Raw genomic sequence first — 19,275 nt, 5'->3', positions numbered from 1 at the left:
GGGAAATGCCAGGGCTGCAGAGGCCAGAAGGGCTGCCCAGCTGCAACAGAGCCGGATAATATCAGCCAGGAACAGCCAGTTCTAGAGGCAGCCCCGAGCACCAAGAACCAATGGCAAAATGCACCTGGCTACCATCTCTCCACTGACTGCTACGAACGGCCTTCGACACATCACGCTGCAGTTAGAGAGTAAGTAACACCTTAAAACAACCTGAAATCTAACTGAAGAAAAACACAACCAACTCACTATATGCTTTTTTGCCAGAGGTGTTTGGGAACCACCTCTTCTCCCAAGATTCATGTTCTAAGATGCATCAAGAAACAACGAGGAACTGGACAGGTAATGAACAATTTCAGACAGAGCACACATTGGAGAACTTCTTATTGAAAGTGCACAGAGAGATGCTAATCAGGAATGCCATAGGGAATTCAAAACCACACTGAAACCATAACAGATATTTGAATACTTGCTTTTAGAGAGAGTTCCTCAGCTACCATTGTAGCTGTTGGTGAAATGAAGCATTGTTACCAGGTGACACTTCAGTAAGCAGTGCTCACGTGTAACACTGACAGTTGTGCACATACACAAGAACATGTATTTTTTAATCACTAATTGTTAAAAAAAAAAAATAAAATAAAGGAGATAAAAGTATAAAAGCCAAAGACAGAACAGGAATCACTCTGCAGTGCACAAATGTGGGTGTTTGACATGATACCTTGTAATGGTGCTAAAGGAGCCAGCATGATTTATTGAATCAATTTGTAGTACGGAGACATTAATAAGCGGATCTTATCTTATTAAGCAGAACATGTTGTTCTGCTGCATGGGCATCCCCAGCATCTGCCACCCTTACTCGCCCAACCTTCCTGTCATGTTTTGATGCCACAGACACAGCTCTCATTTCAAGGTTGTATCAAGCTGGCAAAACCCACAGGCTGTAAAGGCACCACAAGACCAGTAAAGAAAATCCAGCCATTTTGCTAAAGCAGCTGGGGGAGCAGAGCTGCTGCAGAAAAACCCAAGGAGAACTATCACATCAGATAAATTAGGCTAAAGGCATCTTGATTTGAAGCATGTTGCTGAATACACCTCTTTACTTCAGCTGAAATTCTAACTGCACTATTAAGGTAATTTATTACACTCATTAAGTACCACAATCAGAGACCCTGTCTACAGTAGCTAGTTTTATACACTTTAAAAATGTTAGCAAGTCACCCCATTACATCTTAGTCATGAGACTAATGCAGATTACTTATTACTTCTCTTGGCAATCACATAACACTTGTCCTGAGAATGAAAGATGATGCCTTGACAATAATATGCTATAATGTAATAACCCTTCACATGTTAAAAAGTGCAGCACTTTTTCTTTTGAGGATCACTAAGATCTGGGCAGGCATTCATTAATACAGCCTTGTCAGACCCTTGCGACACAGCCATCCTCATTCAAAATCCAGCCACCATGCTAAAGTCCCCCTGCACAGCACCCATCTCCTCTGCTGCCCTCAGCACAGCCCTTTGAAACATCACTGCTCCACTCCCCGCCTTCTATTTGTACTAGGAGATAACCACAGGCACAGGATATCTGCTGAAATATTAATGAAGAGAGACTTAAGTGTTGTTTTAACGTTCTCCAGGCCAGTAATCTGAAGTATAGAGCAGTCACCTGATTTGCCCAGGGCCACTCAGCAGCTGGGGCAGAAATTGGAATAAAATCTAGAAGCTGCGGTTCTGCTCAAAACAGTCCTTGAGAGCCTGCAATTCAAATGCAGAAGTAATCGCTAAATAATTAGTAACCTACACAAATACTTCCGTGCATCCATCAGTATTTTATGTCCTAAAGTACCATTCAATAAATGCCTGAGATTACAATTATCATGGTTTCCTATCCAGAAGGCCCAGACAAAGTGCACTCTAAAAAGACTCTTCCTTCCTAACAAGTATAGTCAATGGGAATTACTAACTGTCTTGAGCATGTTGTGTGCACCTTTACTACCAAGCATGTGGTGCAAAAAGCACCAATACTGGTGTAGCATCACAGCTTTGGGGAGGTCTTCCAGGATTTCAGCTCCAGTTCCTGGCTTCACATGATCAACATGTAGCTTTCACTAGGGGGAAAAAAGAAATTCCTAGGCTTTATTGTTAAAAATCAGCGTATTAAACCTAGAACTGAAAACCTCAGGAATTAAGGTTTGCAAATGCCCCCTCCCATCTGGTCAGGATTTTTGGAGCATTTTGGGTGCAAAACAGACCATGGAGGTGACAGGTGACCAGAAAAGCAGCTGCCATGCCTGCTCTGCATTCACCAGGATTTGAATTTAAAACTGCCCAGAGAAACCTATTTGCCAGAAGGAAGAATAATGACATTATGTAGCCCAGTAGGTAGGCAACACCTTTTATGCCCTATTCGGCTGGCAGTTTCTCTCTTTGCAATTAGAGCACTGTGAAAACCTGGGTTGTTCTTTCAAAATCTGATACACTCTCCTACTCTTTTATGGTTTCCAGCTGTTCTCTTCTGCTTGTTCTTTATTCTTTCCAGATCAATAGTATCTGTATCAGTAACAAAGTCCTGTGTGTTACCCCTCTTCTGACAGCTCCCTGTTTTCTAATCTTGCTCCCCAGAAGTTCCCTTCAGTAACTATCACTAAAAAAATGCTCATGTTACATCTTCTCCTGCAAGGTTTTCCCAACGACAATGCCAGTATCTGGATGGCTTTAGGCCTTCAAAAAGCAAATAAACATCATCCAGCAATGCCAAAACTTTTATCTTGATTATTCGGGTCAGAAATACAGAGGATACATCCATCTCCCTACCACCACATACAGATGCTTAGAAATTAAGTGCTAGAAGGGACCTAGGGACCACCAACCACCCCAAACCACCATCCACCTTGAGCCACATGAGCTTGTGGCTGCCAGGCACACGAAAACCTCCCATTCATCATCACTACTCTCCACTTCATAGTACTCCATTTCCTTCATCTCTAAACCACCTCATTACATTGTAATCAAAAGCAGCCCTATCTTTGCAATTGTTTGATTCCTACTCAGTACAATAGGTAGCATTATTAATAATAAAACCCATGCATTAAAGGTATCATTTTTATTACTCTCCAGAGAGAAACAGAAGATTATTCCTTTTTGTTGAGTTCTGGTTTACAATAAGCCATCACTGGCAGGGTCAAAACCACAATCAGCGCCACCATGGTGGTGCATAAAAAAAAAAGCAGCAAAATGCAGCATAAGACAAATGCTAATTAAAGTGATCTAATACTATAAAGCTGGGCAGTAACAAAGACTTGGACATGATAAGTCTAACTTACTTTGTGGTCTGGGTTTTTTTGGCAGGGTTTTTTTTTTTTAATAAACAAAATTGCTGGTGATTGCAGCATTGAATCTGAATCACACCATCTTCTGAGATCTAATCAAGACCAACACTGTCTTGATCAATATAGCTGTAAAATAAGATTTCAAAAAAAAGTACAACAAAGCCACTAAAAAAATCTTGGAAGGCAGCAAAATCATTTTTGAAGCTGTAAGTGAAAAATGAATTTTATTTATTTCACATTACAATCAAATAGTAATATGTCTCAATGCATATGTGCACACATGCGTCATCATTATTTGCTTTATTCTTATTGATTTTGCCTTCCACGGGCCAGCTTTCCAGAACCACTATGCATCAGCATCACTGATGTCAATGTGGAGAGAGGCTTTTTGGCACTTCTGACAATTTATTCCTTTGGAGTTCAGACACTTCTGTCACCCACAGAAACAAAATATGCCTCAACCTCTTCTTGTGCAACTCAAAAGAGGAACCCACAAAATCTAAACAGTGTAGCTGCTACTGCATATAACCACATACACAATGAAACCACCATGTTCTCACTCTCCCAGCTGGGTTCAGCATTTCCCAAAAACTAATTTCCCACTATTCCCAGGAGGCAGCTCACAGACAGTTAGCCATTTGGTCTTTCCAAGTGGAAAGGTCATCAGAACAAATACAATCAGGAAGTAATGGTGAGGCAGCTCAGCTAATCTATTTCAAGCACCATGACAAAGAAAACTAATTTAGTGTTATAATTAGAAACATAGAGAGGAAAAAGCTCATTTTGGAGAAGTGCTGCTGCCTGAACGTTAGCATTGGTGCTGATGGAGCTAATCAACCCCAACAGGTGGAAGAGTGAAACCAAATTACACATTTAGCATCTTCACGCAAAGCAGGTTTGACACTACGATTGTCTGTAGTTGGGAATAAGTACAAGGATTAAAGGTTACTCTATATGGGAGTTTTTTAAAAAGTACACTAAACAGTGTTTCAGGACTTTTCCTTAGAGCTTGAAAACCAAAACCACATGTCACAATCTTTTTTGTTCATATTTGATGACTGCTTTTCAAAGATTATCAACTATTTGTGTGTAGTTCATGTTTTCAAATGTATTCCATGTTCCTTATTAACAGCTGCAAGAATAGGGCTTTTTCAACTTCTCATAATTACAAGACGAGTTTTTTAACTTCTTGCAAGTGGAAATATGACATGAATGAGCTGAAATACACTGGAAGGACTTCGAAACACATTTATTTTCGTTGTTTTCTCAAGAGGTACATTTCAATGGTCTCCAGGAGGAAAAAGAAAACAAACCAAACCAAACCAAACCAACCAAACAAAACACACACAAAACCCCCCCAAAACAAACAAACAAACCAAAACCAAAAAACACAAACGAAAGAACCCAAACAAACAAAACACCCTAAAAGGAGTTTTCAGTTTAAAGGAGATATAGATTGTAGGTTCAATTACCCAACTCCTATTGTGTACCTAAATATGGCCAATTTGCCTTGCATTTTCTTGGAAGTTAAAGCTATCTTTCTCCTCCTCTCACCCTAGTGACATTTCAGTGCCCTTTGGCTGTCTCAGTGCTGCTGTTTGTAAAGCTGTGCTATAAAAAGCATCAACACAATGAGCCAAGTTAAAAGTAATTATCCAATACTAAAGAAGGAAAAAAAAGGCCAAAAAGGCCAAAAGCAGCACAATGTGTAGCTGCATAGTGAGACACAGCTGGGTGATGAAGGATGTGTACTTAGGGAACATGAAGGGAAGGACGGACAGCAGGAGGGAAGAAAAATTGAGCAGAGAGATGGGATATAGCAGATACAAAGAAAAGATGCATTTTTCATTCACTGCCAAGCTGCCTTCACTCAGTGCTTCTTTACCACATTTCATATTGGATTTTCCTGGCCTACTGATGTTAATCTTTTGAGGTAGGTAATTTGAAGTGAAGGTAGTTAACTTGAAGAGAAAAGACAAAAGCACAGCAATATTGGAATTTCCTCTCCCAGGGTAGACAGAGGAAAGGGACATAGAGCACTAGGATGGGAAGTGAGGTCTTAACTCGGGTTGGTTAACATGACTGAAGGTGTTTCAAGTCTGGTGTGCTACCACAGCTATTTGAAGTGCTTTTTCCCTGCCCGTGGCTTCATACCTTCATAAGTTCCTACTTCCAGAAGGGTCCCACTTCGCTCCAACTCTAGAAACTCCTCCACAGTCAGAAAGTTATAGTCCACACCAGGCACTTCTCCTTCTCTTGGAGGGCGGGTTGTGCCTGAAAGGAAAAATGAGCAGTGGTTTTCTTATCAGGAGTGAAAAGGAACAATAAAAAATGATCATAAAGAACCAATAGTATCTGAAAAATACAGTTTGGTGAGATACACAGAGAGCATTGTCAAGAGTCCAGTTAGAAGCCCACGTAAAAACATGACATAGATCAGAGGCTGAACTGGCAGTATCAGTTGTTCCACCCAATGACAATTTTTTTTTTATATTCCCAGAAAGACTCTCTGGCAAAGAAATCTCTCATATCACATGCAGAAACACAGCTGGAAGAGTTTGGTACCTGGGAACATGCCAGCAATTACCTTCCTGCCATTAGCACAGTCTCTTATACTTCAACTTTGCAAAAACTGAAATCTGTATTCTGAGATAATGCAACTTCTTTCAGCTTCCATTATTTCTGTATTGCTTTATCTCACCAAATATTCTTTCACGTCATAAAGATATTTTCTCCTTTCTTCTTAATATTTTCTCTTTATTTATGCTATTATTTTTTATCCAGCATTAAAAAGTACCGTGAGACAGTTTCGATGCACTTTTCACACATGCTCAGTAAAGAGACAACCTGCAAACTCTTCTCACAGAAGTTCACCCATGAGCTCATTCCAGTTCAAGAAATACTTTTTCTGTAGAGTAATATTTCACGCTGAATCTCTTTCTAGCACTCATCAATTTAAATAGTACCCATAGAGAACAGGGCTCTGATCACTGCTACTCCGCCAGCTCTGAAGCTCTTCTCCCCTCTGACCAATTTACAGCCCTTTGAAGCGTGGTGTAAGATGAGTCATTTCATGACTTTTTGCTAAGATGGCTTGGGCCATTGCATTTTAGGTCACTGAGCACAGCTTAATTGATTAGGATCAATTTCTGTTCAATAGCCTTTATTTTCCATTACTCTGGAGGCTAGGGGATGGTTGGATTTTGTACATCTGAGATTAAATATAAGACAGATTTACAAGTATAAGAAAGTGAACTTTAGACGAAAGAGCAGAGTTAGAGAATTGAAGGTGTTAAGTGCTGTGGCCGCAACCAATCTGCTGGTTTGGGAATAACTTCAGAGATGTGGAAACCATACCTAACATTTAATGAAGCATGATTTCTCACTTCTGTGGGACTCTTCCGACCCCTGGGCAGTGCCTTCTCCATGCACACCATTTCTTAAACCCTCTATAGCAGGAGTGAAGAAAGTATAAAGAAGCTGAGCTTCTGGAAACTAATTGGGAAGATTCCAGTTCTGAGAAGTTGAAAGAGCATAAATTTACCATGTCTGCATCTGGCAAATGTTGTCCTCAAGTGCCAGGGAAGCGGAAGCTCTGCTTATGCCCTATTCATCTGAGAGACTGTTCAAGAGGTCAGTCTTGACAGAGTGACACACTTGAAAGACGATCACTAGATTAATTTCCTTGATGACATCCACTTTCTCTAATATCCTCCATTTCTTGTTTCAAAATAGAAACTCTCTCTCTCTTTTAACTATTTACCATCAGGCTTCATATAGCCTATAGATTCCTGTGCTTTTTCTGTCATTCCTTCTTTTAGAGTTACGTGAATGGGTGAAGGCAGGAGGAGGAAAAGCAAAAAAGGGGATGGAAATGGTGATAGATATCTCCACCCTACTAGCACAATTACTGTTTCCTGTTTGATTTTACATTCTTTACATTCTTGAATCCTTACAGTAAGACTGTAATGATTTTTACCAAGTAGTTGGTAGCAGAGAGCCGATGTCTTTCACAGATCTAGACCACAGAAACACTGGAACTGCACCACATGCCCCCATCTACCCCAATGCCTGCACTTCCATCTAAAGGCAGGTCCCTGCCTGGCACAGGAGGAGCAGGCACGCAGCCAGCACCTGGGAGGAAGGGTCACAGCCCAAATGCAGCATCTCCTCCCTGAGCACCGACACTGCTGTAGATGTTCAGGCTGTCATGACCCTCACCGCAGCACCATGGCTGTTGACCACTGCCGGGTTCCCCTAAACCAGGCCTGTGAGAGGGAAGGAAAAAGAACAAAGAGCCTCAGCAATAGGTATGTCCAAGGATGTGGTGCAGCTGTCCCATGCCTGGAGCACAATGGGAGTGAGAATCAGACTCTGTAGTGCTCCTGCCCAACGCATCAGTCAAACGTCACCCTGAGCCACGCGGCACGCGGTCTGCATTACAAAGATCAGGACACACTTTTTCCCAGTAACTGACAACACACATTCATGAGACACAAAGATCAGGGAACTTTAGGACTCATCTTTATCTTTTAAAGCTGTCTTCTTTATCTATACGTCCCCACAGAGAGTATTCATTAATCCATTTTTTTTTTTTGCTTCTGAATTTTTATATCAGTGAGATTGCAGTCAGCAGTTTACTAGTGCTGGCTGCCTATTTGACATGACAATTATATCTCTGCCATGATTCCTCTTAGCCATTTTAATGGATCTATTTGTTTCATCTCAGTGTTCTTAATTTCCTGAATATGTTCAAGTTGAAAAACTGCAGATGTGCTCACTATCAGCATGACTGCCTGCAACACACGCTGAATGAATTAGAAACACCAAGTCATCGCATAAAAGAAAAACATTACATCACGGAGATAACATTTGACACCTTGCTCCGGTCTCCAGCAACAAACAGAGGGAAAATAAAAACTACACTGGTTAGGATATCTTATCTGAGCGAAGGCGAAAAACCCAACAACTTTCCATGTTGCTGTCTAGAGCAGAGATTGCTTGCAGATGCTCGGGCTGTTATCCTGCTTCACATCTGAGCAAGTGTTACTGAATGCGATTCAGAAAGGCAGGGGGAAGGGAAAACCCGCCTCCGTTTTTCTTGTAGCAGAATGACAGGCTGCCGGCTGGACACACGCCTGGCAGATGGCATTTCAAAGAGTTTTCATGAACCATCTGGGATGTGTACAATGATTACAAACCACGCTTACAACAAAGCCAGAAGGGCTGCATCACAAGGGGGGTGGGAGAAGAGGGCGGGCGGAAAGAAAGGGGAAAGAAAAGAAAACCAAGAGGCACGTAAGCAAACTCGATGACTTTTCTCAGGCACAGGATGCGAAGAATAATCGGCACCTCCCACCGCAAGCACTCCCATGGCCTGAAACAACTGTTCGACCACTGTGCACCATGTGTGTGCACAGCCCAACCCCATTGCAGGCTGCAAGCAACTATTGGGGCTTTCTGCTGATAAACTCCAAACTGTAAATAAGTCTCTCATCATTAATGTGACTTAGTTACATGCAAAGCATATTGGGTGCATGTCCTCCTTCCTCCTTTAAATCGCATTTCAGCATCCTTACCGCAGGATGGTCATCACAGAAGGAGAGGGCTATGGATATGACTGTACCTTTTATCAGAGCTAATAGCAGATCAGACCGCTGCTAATGGCTGAATTAATTGAGCACGAGTGCTGCAGACAGCCCAAACAGGAGTTAAGACACTCCACTAGAAAAGGCGAGCCAATCATATTTAAATACGTTAACCTGCCTGCCATGTTTGCACTGAAATATTAAGTGGCATAAAATCTTATTGCCATTAGGTAGCAATTTAGCTAATTAATTCGAGCGATGTCCCACTGTGTGACTAGGTCAGAATTCTTAATGCTACAACAAGAAGGAACTGGAGGAGAAACTGAGTGGTTATCAACTCCTACACATTTAATGGTTCATAAACTGCCACTCATTTGGCTAGAATGTTGTGCAAGATACAAAACTAGAGAGACATTAAATTCACAGGAGAATTGCTCAAAATTTCTGTAACCACAGCAGACTTAAGAAAACAAATTAAAAAAATAAGGCTGCTAGTTAGCATTGTAGGTTTTATGTTTCCTCTTGATCTCAGAAGGTAAAACTATGGATAACATGGGAGGCCCAGATGCCAGGTGAAACGTTTGCCCAGCTGTTGGTTTGGTAATCACACCCAAACTAGCTGCATCCTGGTTTATTCATGCACCACTAATGCTTGAGCAGCAGAAAACGGATCTCATCATGGGTTGCAGACCCCACCTGAGAAATTGCTTATAGACACAAGTGAGTTTGCCCACACAGAGTCTGGCGCTGTATTTAAGATAACTAAATTAAAGCTTGTCATCCATGCCTAGAATAACTGGATTGTGGCTCAGATGTACTGATGACTATCAACTATTATTCTGAATAATTTAAGTGCCCATTTAAAAGACAAATAGCTGCTGCAGTTGTGTTGTCTATCAACCACATTGACAATTACCCAACATGTGCCTAAATTATAGTATGGCCAGATTGTTAATATGTGATTCAGAGACTATTTAGCTCCTTATCAATCTACTAGGGCCTCATGTTAAGCCGTTAATAGCCACTGATGCCCTGCTGCTAAATTAATCAGCATCTTGCTTATTTCAATTTAAAAATAAGACTTCAAAGGGGCTATTGTCACTTCAGTTTCTTTCTTTTTAAAACAAAAACAGTTCTTGAGCAGTGATTCTGTTACTATGCACCAAAACAGCCCCTAGCAAGTCATTAAGAAGTTGACCTCTCAAGTGCAGAACACCTACATCTCTCATTTGCAAACCAATGACTTCTGCAAATTCCTTATTCAATTCCACTGGTGGGCAGTAGTAATCTGGTAAGCCATCAAAATACAGGTGGTCAAACCACAAGCCATTTGCTTCTCATCTCCATGGAGCAGTTTCTCTTAAAATGATAGATAATGTGGGAGTTGTGCACTCAGAGTAATGATATCATTGCTACAACCATATTTTATACAAACTCGAGTCATTGGTGGTTACCACATGTGAGTGGAACTGTAGTAAATAATGTCTAAATGTCAAGTGTACAGGGATGCTACTGACTCACAAAGCTGTGATGCCAAGCGCTGTCGTGGGGTTTGCTGAGAGGCTGTTTGCAGGTGGGTTAGAAGGAAGGATGTTCTTGCCATTGCTCTCAAAGACTGGTATGTTCGTTCATTCAGCAAGAAGGGACGGCTCCCATCACCTATACTGAAAAACTCTCCAGCTGCCAACAAAGAAACATATTAGGAAAACAGCCCCTCTTCCCTCTGCCGTGTGTAAAGGTCACCTTCTTCCCTTCTGTCACAGGACAATTTGGGGAGGCTGCGTTGGCTCTCCTGCACCTGTTACCTATGGCACCAGATAACTGGGAGGCAGGACAAACCCCACAGATCCGCTAATGGTAAGTGGAGAATGGAAAAGACAGAGACAACCTGGTCTGTCTCCAGAAGAGACAAGCTGATTAGTAAACCAAGCTTAAGGCAGAGCTTATCTGCAGCACAGTATTAGAAATAGCCTTATCTACATTGAACAAAAAATAAAGTGTAACCTATCTTGAGAAAACATTGTACACAGAACTACTTCATCTTATGACTTCTGGAGTTATCCAAAATAAGACTACTGACATTTTTTTTTTCAACAGCACTGGAAGGAACTGTATTTGGGCCAGGCTATGCTATCCATTATATATGCTTGTCACCACTTAACCTGTGGTAAGGGGTAATTTATAGTTGTAACTACATGAAAATACGAAGTTTCAGAGGGGACTAGTCTGTTACAAATCAAACAGGCTCAACTTATAAATACAGTTTTAACCTGAAACTCGAAACTCAGGAAGATCATTCTGGGATTTTTAAACGTTGTCTGTCCCTTCTCTAGCCAGTCACTTGATACCTATAAACCACAAGAACGTGACAAGCATTCCAAGTGTCTTGGTGGTGGAGTAGAAATTCAGTCCAAAGGACAACGTGGTCTGTCGCTAGAAATTAATTCGTATCTCTGTTAATGATGCATGTGCAGGAACAGATGCTGATGGACTCTTCCTGGCCACACAGATAAATGCAGTACTAAAAGCAAAATATCTGTCACCATGGTCAGCAGAAATGACAGATTAAACCCAGAAAACAGCTGACCAAGACAAACTTGTCTTTCTACAGACACATTTCAGAGACAAAGGCATTTTGTGGCTGCAGTCTCAAGTCATTTTTCTTCTACAGGGGGAGATGGAAGGGATTTGTACAAAGAGCTCAGTGTCTCCTTCTCCCACCAGTCTTTCCAGCAACACTAAGCAGCCAAAGCTGGACCCCCAGCAGCAGCTTGTGAGGATCCCCTCTCGCTCAAGAACCCGTGCCACTGCACACACGAGCAATGCCAGTTCGACGCTCTGTGAGCGTAAAAGCCGCTTTCCCTCTTTCTGAAGCACCCTCTCCAGTGGCATCTCTCTGGTCCTGTCTCTGAAAGTACCGGCTGCCTGGAGCCTCCCCGGAGACACGATTCAGCCCAACCGCGCAGCAACACCTCCGAGTTCGTTTACCCTCCAGGCAGCATGTTATTTTTGTCCCTTTTAAAATCTATTTTTGGTATTTCTGTGGCCTTCCCTACCACCAAATCAGAACATTGATAATCTTTAACACATTTATGCTTGTACCGTTTTGAAGTAGAGATAGTGGGTTCATTTCCATTTTATAGCACAAGATCAGCCAGACCCGGGCTCTCAAAGGACTTCAGGAGCCTAATCCTAGAGAAATCAATGGGATTTAGGAAACCCTACAGATCAGGAACAGGGCCTAACAGATTAAAAGGGACAAAAATAACTTGCTGCTGCATTGGGACTTAGCAAGCTCGTTTGTGTGTGTTGCGAAACACCACACTGTGGCTACACACAGCCAATTCAGCATGAGGGGGTTCACTTTCAACTGCAGTATCAATTTGAAAGAAACTGATAATTACCCGATGACTAAAAGTAAGGGTACAAAACCTGCTACACTCCCCAAGAAAGCCACTTAAAAAAAGATGTGTTTAATGATCTGTGCCAAATATCCAAATACAGCAGCTTCTCTATGGCCTGGGAAAGTACCACTGATGGTACTACTGCAGATAAAACCTCTTTGTGTGTCCTTCAGAGCATTCATTTGCTTTCTCCTAAGGAAAAAAAAGAGTATTCTGGCATGAAATAAAGCATAAATAATAAATGTTCTTGGGTTTGCGATAGCAGCAGCTCCCCTTCTGGATCTCTCTCTTTGAGTGATTGCTGTTACCTCACCAGACACCTGCAGCCGATTCCTTCTCATTTCCCATGAGGAGGGACACCCACCAAGAAGATTAAACTTCATGAACTAATGAGTTTGCCATTAATCCTGTGTTCATGGAGTCCAACAGCATGACATCCACTAATTTAAATTGTGAACTACTAATGAAAAAGCAAACTATGTACCTCCTTGACGAGAAGACCTTAGCTGTAACTATGCACAATTTTATTCTTTCTCATATATGGATTAGTGTAATAAAGTGTAATTTTATAAATCAATAAAGCTGTACTAATGAGATTGCACTGTAATGTTCTGCTTTTAAATATTGGCACAGAAATGAACGAAAATTGCCATTTATATAAATGTGTATGTGACTTATGGGAAGTTAAATTAGCTGAAAGTAAATTAACAGGGTGATTATATACTTGCATTTATATTCAGTTTCTCTCATAGATACATTTTTAGAAGTCTAGATAATGCCACAACAATGATGCAGACCTTTATTTCTAAAGAACCACCTTTCTTCTATGCGAAAATTATCACTGTTACTTCCAGTACAAATTTTCTTGGAAAAGGCTACAGCTGAACATGGTAAATTAAATACACACACTGGATAATTACAGAGCACACTTTATTAGCTGGTTATTTTTAATCCTGTAGATCAAGCACCCCAAACTATCTCAACCCTGCAGCTCAGGGCTGTCCCATACCAGCCACCTCCAGGTCACCATGCCGAGGCACAGCCGTGCTCCACACTGTGTGCCTGAAGCGGCTGTGGAAACACACAACATAGATTAAGATGACTTTTGCATACAAATGTACGCATTCATATCAAATACAACAGGCCAATGGTGTCAGAGGATGAGGGCTTAAAATTTACTTTGAAATAAGTCAAAGGAGACATGGGATGCAGGGTCGCTCCCACGCAAACAGCACTTTTAAACAAATAGCTCATTGTCTTATTTATATGCCCACATTATAGGAAGTAGTTCATCTGGAGGTACAACCTGTCTTGCTTTATATCTGGTTTTTTCATGGCTCCTTGCAAAGCTATCTGATTTCTACAAATTGCCAAAGAGAAGGTATAGCCCAGTCTGAGTGTTTCATGGCATCTAAGCCACGCTGTGAACTGGTCAGGAGAGGCATCCAGCTGAAAGATGAGGGGCCAAGAAAGCAGTCAGGACTGGGTGGTAAGGAAGTTATTCCCTAAAACTGTGTATACTGTAAACTCTCGCAGGATTAATTATCAAGTCACAGAGCAAAGAGAGACACAAATCATGCAAGTCAGATGAGGTGAGTCCACTAGCTATCCAGAAGAACCTGAGAGTTTTGTACACATTGCACAATCCCTTTCAACCACCATGGAATACTGTAAGAATTTCCCAGTTTGATGGAAAACATGCAGTGGAGTCTTGAAGCAGAAATAGAGTGAACAAGAACATTATGGACAGTTTAATCTTGGATTTTTAAAAGAAAAAAATAATAAAAGGAAAACTTGTTTGGGCAACATATGCGACTATTGTAACCAAAGGAAGAATAAAAAAAACCCGACACACCAAAAACTGTTGTTATCCATATCTGTGTAAATGTGTCTCACAGCAAGATCAGCAGTGGGATTTCACAGGAGCAACACTGCCTGCTTGCTCCCCACAACGGCACAACTACACCAGCTGCCACAACTATTGGAAGGAAAAACTTATCTCTCTTCCTTAAAACTTGGATACCAAAATATTTTAATCTCCCAAAACCAATATATCCTATTTGCTGTTCTACTGCAGACGTGTCCTATGAACAGATCTTGTAAATAAGTAATAATAAATGGAGTATCCAACAGAGGTTAAATACCTGCAGTATTTCAATTCAGTTTTTATCCAAAACCAATGCTTGCTTTTGACATCTGCATACATATATGCACATATATCCATGAAAATATATTCTGCACTTCAAAGTCACAGCAATAAACAGGAGATTATTTTATGTCCAATATCTCAGCTGCTTGCATAAAGGTTATTTACCTCCCTTGTTGTTTGTCTTCCGAGGCTGTTAGTACTGCTGAGATAAGTACAAGACAATGTGGGTCATCCATGGTTGGGTGTGATACAAAACTCTTTCTGTTGGCTTTAATTGCCCTTCTAGTAGACCTCTAATTCGCAGTTAAAAGTCTTGATAAAACTCCTCACCTAACAGCATGTGCCTAAAACTAGATCAGTTCATTAGTCTAATCTCTGTAAAATAGAAAGAGTTGTATAAAATGTACATATTTATCTCTGAGGCACTGCCTGAAGTTGTTTCAGTGACTATATCCAGTCTACTGAACAGAGAGTCTCAGAGAGAGGGTTTTTTTTCCCTTTTTAAAATAAAAGAACACCATTCCATCATACTTCCACCGGACATCAATATAGTTAATTAAACCAGTCTTTTCCTCTGAACGAAGTACACCGGAGATACTGTCACCACAGCGTACTTTCTCCCCTAGCTCAGAGCTGTGAAATGCAATAAACCTAATGGATTTCCAGCTGCGATAACCTCATCACACCCTTAGCCCTGAGTCTCCTGTGGCTCTTCAATTTTTGGCTCTGCCCACTCGCCAATCCTTGGTTCAGGTGAGTCTCGTTCCCTGACAAAACCTCCTTGAGCTTTGCGTAGCAGTTTTACAGATTCACATTCAATACTGATCAATAAATGCAAAAGTATCAGCTATAGAAAGAAGTATGCAGATTATAGAAACACGCACTTATGTAGCCATACGGATGCACTTACTGTAAAACTCAAGGGAAGGGCTAGAACAGACAGCAAATCTACCTAACAATATGTGCATTTAGGCACTATTCCCTACAGATCCTGTCCTTTAATTTTACCTGTTGTTAGCTACTACCAAGTCCTGTATTTTTTTTAGTAGCTCTGTATGCACAGCATGCTTTAGTTGTTCATGATTGTTAATGCTTTAGCTGGTTGAAAACTTGCTTCTGGTTCACTTTCTGTAATATTGTGATTATGTAACTGCTCAGGATGTTAAAAAAATGTTAAACGTTAGAAACTGGTTGATGTTTGAGTTTTGGATTCATCCCTATTGACAACTGGAAGTGTCAAAATGTAAAAGAACACAAATATATTCATTTTAATTCTTTCCTTACCTCACTTCAATAAAAACTATTAGAATTTTTTTTATTGTTCCCTTTCTGTAAATTCCACATGCCCAGCTCTAATACAGAAAGAGCTTATTAATCCTTATAGCTTTGTAAGTGCAATAAAACGCTAAAGAAAATGTAAGTTACAATGCATTTTCCTCACTTTTAATTAAAACATTTCCTGGTACAGTAAGCCTGCTGGTTAGGTAGCACATAACTCTGCATCTCTGCAGTCCAAAACTAACTTTCATGCTATTGATAATGTATACAGGCTTCTCTGTTTATTTTATTGCTTTTTCAGTTGTACACAAATAATAAAAACCTTGCCTCCCACTCCTGTCATCACCTATGAATTGCATAGGATATATACCCACGGGGTGCTTTACTCTGCCTTTCTGAAGCCAAACACCACCCCTATAAAATACTCCAGTGCTTAAACTGGGGACAATGACATAGTGTTTGACTTTAATGGTCTTTGCCTCATTTCATCTGATGACTTCTAGTTATACCTTCTCTCTGTTAAATGTCCCTGTGTAGGCGTTTCTAGCTCTGCGTTCCCACAAAACAATAATTCCATCACATTACACACTCCGTCATTTTATTAGCGTCTTGCAAATCATTTTCTGCAAGCGGCCCAATTTTAAATGCCATTTTAAACTCATTTGCTGGTTTACCAATGTCCTTCTGGTATTGACTGGCCAACAGACAACGTGAGACGCCACACAGAGCCGTAACACCAGCAGCTCCTGCTTTCACTCTGCTGAGTAATTCCAGAGCATCTCCAGCCCCATGGTCACCATTTTGAACCCAACAAAAACAAACAGCACACGAAAAATTATCCTCGCACAACTGTCTGGCAGCCCAACCGAAATGAGCTGTTCCTTTTCTTGCCTCCAATTTCTGACAAACAAAACCACCACCAGGTTTTAGCTTGTACCTGTGCTGGCATCGCACCGAGGGTAAGGAAGGAATCCTTGAACCACAACTACCTCCTCAGTTTAGACACCATTGCTGGAGATGATGTGATCTGGAGCACTGAGAAGACAGTTTCCCCAGAAATCTGCTTTCTCAAGATACTAGATCAGTACATGCCTAGGACATGAGTGCCTGAAAACACAAAATCAGACGTAGGCTTTACAAACGCACTGAGATGGGATTGTCTCAGAAGTATCTATATTTGACTTAGAGGACAGTCAAGTGATTATCAGAGAGATAGAAAGTTTTTCTTCATGACAAGGGTGTTATATATAGCAGATAAGACCTTACTAAAAGAAATCAAGTTTAAACCTGAACTCCAGCACTTATTTTCAAAGTGTGAAGTATTTATCCTTTGACAACTGTGTTGAGTCCGTCAGACGACTGATGCAGGTGAAACCACTTTATCAGTCAGACGCTGGTCCAGAACTGGTGATGGCACTTGCTGCAAATCACCTGCTCAGTTCAAAGCACACAAGTATCTCAGTTGCTTGAAGACTGGTTTCCATATTTCATGTCAAACATGTGCTCAAGTTTTTGCAGGCTAGCAGCCTAGAGTCAATAACTGCTTTGTGCATCAAAAAAAGGAACGGTTTTCTTTTTTTATATCCCTAGCTGATGTTCTGACTCAGGAGTCTCTGCTGATTTAAAGTGATGCCCGCTCCCCACTGCCCATCATGCTGGTAGAGGCAACGAGGCTGGTAGGCACTGGTGGTGCCACCTCCCAGCGCCACATGTCCCAGCGCCAGGCTGCCAGACTGCACCGGAGGCCCACGCTGACATGGTGGGATATGAGGAGCAAAACACCTTTTCTTCCCACCTGCTCTCATGAAGGTGACAACCAGTGGCAGAGCAACATGGCAGTCAGAAAGACTAGTGACATCTTCCTCAATTTCATGTAAATCCACAAGACACAGTGAATCAGAGCCTTAATTACGAGACTAGCCACTGATTGATCTGTTAGGCATCTAATTTCCCAGTACAACGATATACAGATGCGTACTCAGATGAAGTCATAAATTAAATATAGCAATAAAGCTTAAACATTCAAGAACACCATTGGTGATGTATTGCTTTGTGACACTGGAACTTTTTTTTTTAAAGAAACCTTTGTCTCACCCCACCAAGGAAATGTTGCAGAAAGGCAAAAGAGAACCAGAAAGGAATCCCTGCTACCTCTGCCACTGCAGGATGAAGGTGACCAAAGCCCAATGGATGTGACATAATTTAATCACAGGCATTTAAAATATTTAAAATAAAAATGAAATTAATCCAAACTCTCCAACATTCATCAAATATCTAAGCAGTTCCCATTTGTCAGTATATTTGCCTTCAAAATGCATTTAGCAATGTGGGAAAATGAAATTGCACCCATTTTTCAGATGGGTTATGGAGGCATGGAGCAGCCAAGCTGGCAGCCCAAGCTCAGAGCTGATTAGAAAGCAAAAGAGCAGAAGGTCACTTGCGTCCCAGGATTCGGTGGTCAGCAGACAACGTTTTGGGGCTAATAGCATTACGTGCTCTGTGATGCTGATCTGTTGAGATAAATGTGACAGTCCTTGGTGATGGCTTCATCAGAGGGAACTGCTGACTCAATATTTAGGCATAGCGGCAAGAGCTGTTTATGTGCATACATTGAAAAACAACAGATGACTTCTGGAACAAAACACATGGATAAAATTCTCTCCTGAGGCAACACAAAAGAGCAAAATTAGCTAAAGCACTTTCCCACAGTGACTGCAGTAAGTTAGAGCTCTGCATAGCAATCATCCATTATCCCATATATTTTTAGCAATTCTGAGATTAATAACTGGAAAGAGCCAATAACATGGTATTATAAGGAAATACATATCCTTTTGATGACTAGTCACTCACTTCTTTCAGGTCATTTCATACCTCAACAGAAAATGTAAACTTTGAAACATTGACTATAGCATTTTTCCTACAACTAATGATTTTTAAATTATGCTTTACCCTATCTAAAGGAATGAACCACATTAATTATTATTTTAATATTTTTTCTAATTGTTAAGCCAAATTAGTCTACTTCCAGAGTTGAAGAGGGAAACACAATTACTAACACTTCCAAATATCTGTTTGGCAAAAAAAACCATGGTGAGGGGAAAACATCGCTGTGAGTTGTGAGAAAGCACTTTGTCCATCATACAAATACCATCCTCTCCTCTTATTACTGTATTCTTGTAGAGCTCTTTTGCCTATAAGAACTTTACCTGAGAGAGGCCAAGACTGTAAGCAAGGGTATTCAAAATTACATCTCTGAGACATTACTCGAAATACATAGAAAGTCATTAACACTTCTTGTTTCCTTGCAGCCAACTCTACCAGGTTAGAGTTGCAAGACCTGCAGCTGGGAGAGAATCATCTCTCTTCCAACTCCACGGCTTCTTCCCAGCCTTCCATTAGAGGCCACACAAGGGTTATTCAGAGAGCTGAAGCTGATTTCCTGGATCATTTTACTCAATGGGAATCTCATTTATTATTGAAAATAACAGAAACTTGACCTTCCCTGGAGACTTTTACAGAAGTTCAGA

At 40.9% G+C, this 19,275-nt stretch overlaps 1 protein-coding gene across 30 annotated transcripts in view; it reads right to left on the bottom strand.

Annotated features, from left to right (window-relative positions):
* The window catches only part of MAGI1 (membrane associated guanylate kinase, WW and PDZ domain containing 1), a 343,515-nt gene that overhangs the window by 84,946 nt on the left and 239,294 nt on the right, over positions 1 to 19,275 (bottom strand). For all 30 annotated transcript variants that reach the window (XM_065845249.2, XM_065845232.2, XM_065845234.2 and 27 more), the window contains exon 3: positions 5,484 to 5,603. In XM_065845249.2, the coding sequence (XP_065701321.1) occupies positions 5,484 to 5,603 (120 nt within the window). The remainder of the gene's footprint in view (positions 1 to 5,483; positions 5,604 to 19,275) is intronic.

The sequence above is a fragment of the Patagioenas fasciata genome, chromosome 10 (genome assembly GCF_037038585.1).
Source record: "Patagioenas fasciata isolate bPatFas1 chromosome 10, bPatFas1.hap1, whole genome shotgun sequence".
NCBI lineage: Eukaryota > Metazoa > Chordata > Aves > Columbiformes > Columbidae > Patagioenas > Patagioenas fasciata.
The sequence above is the reverse complement of the archived record's forward strand: the minus strand, read 5'-3'. Positions and strand labels throughout refer to the sequence as shown.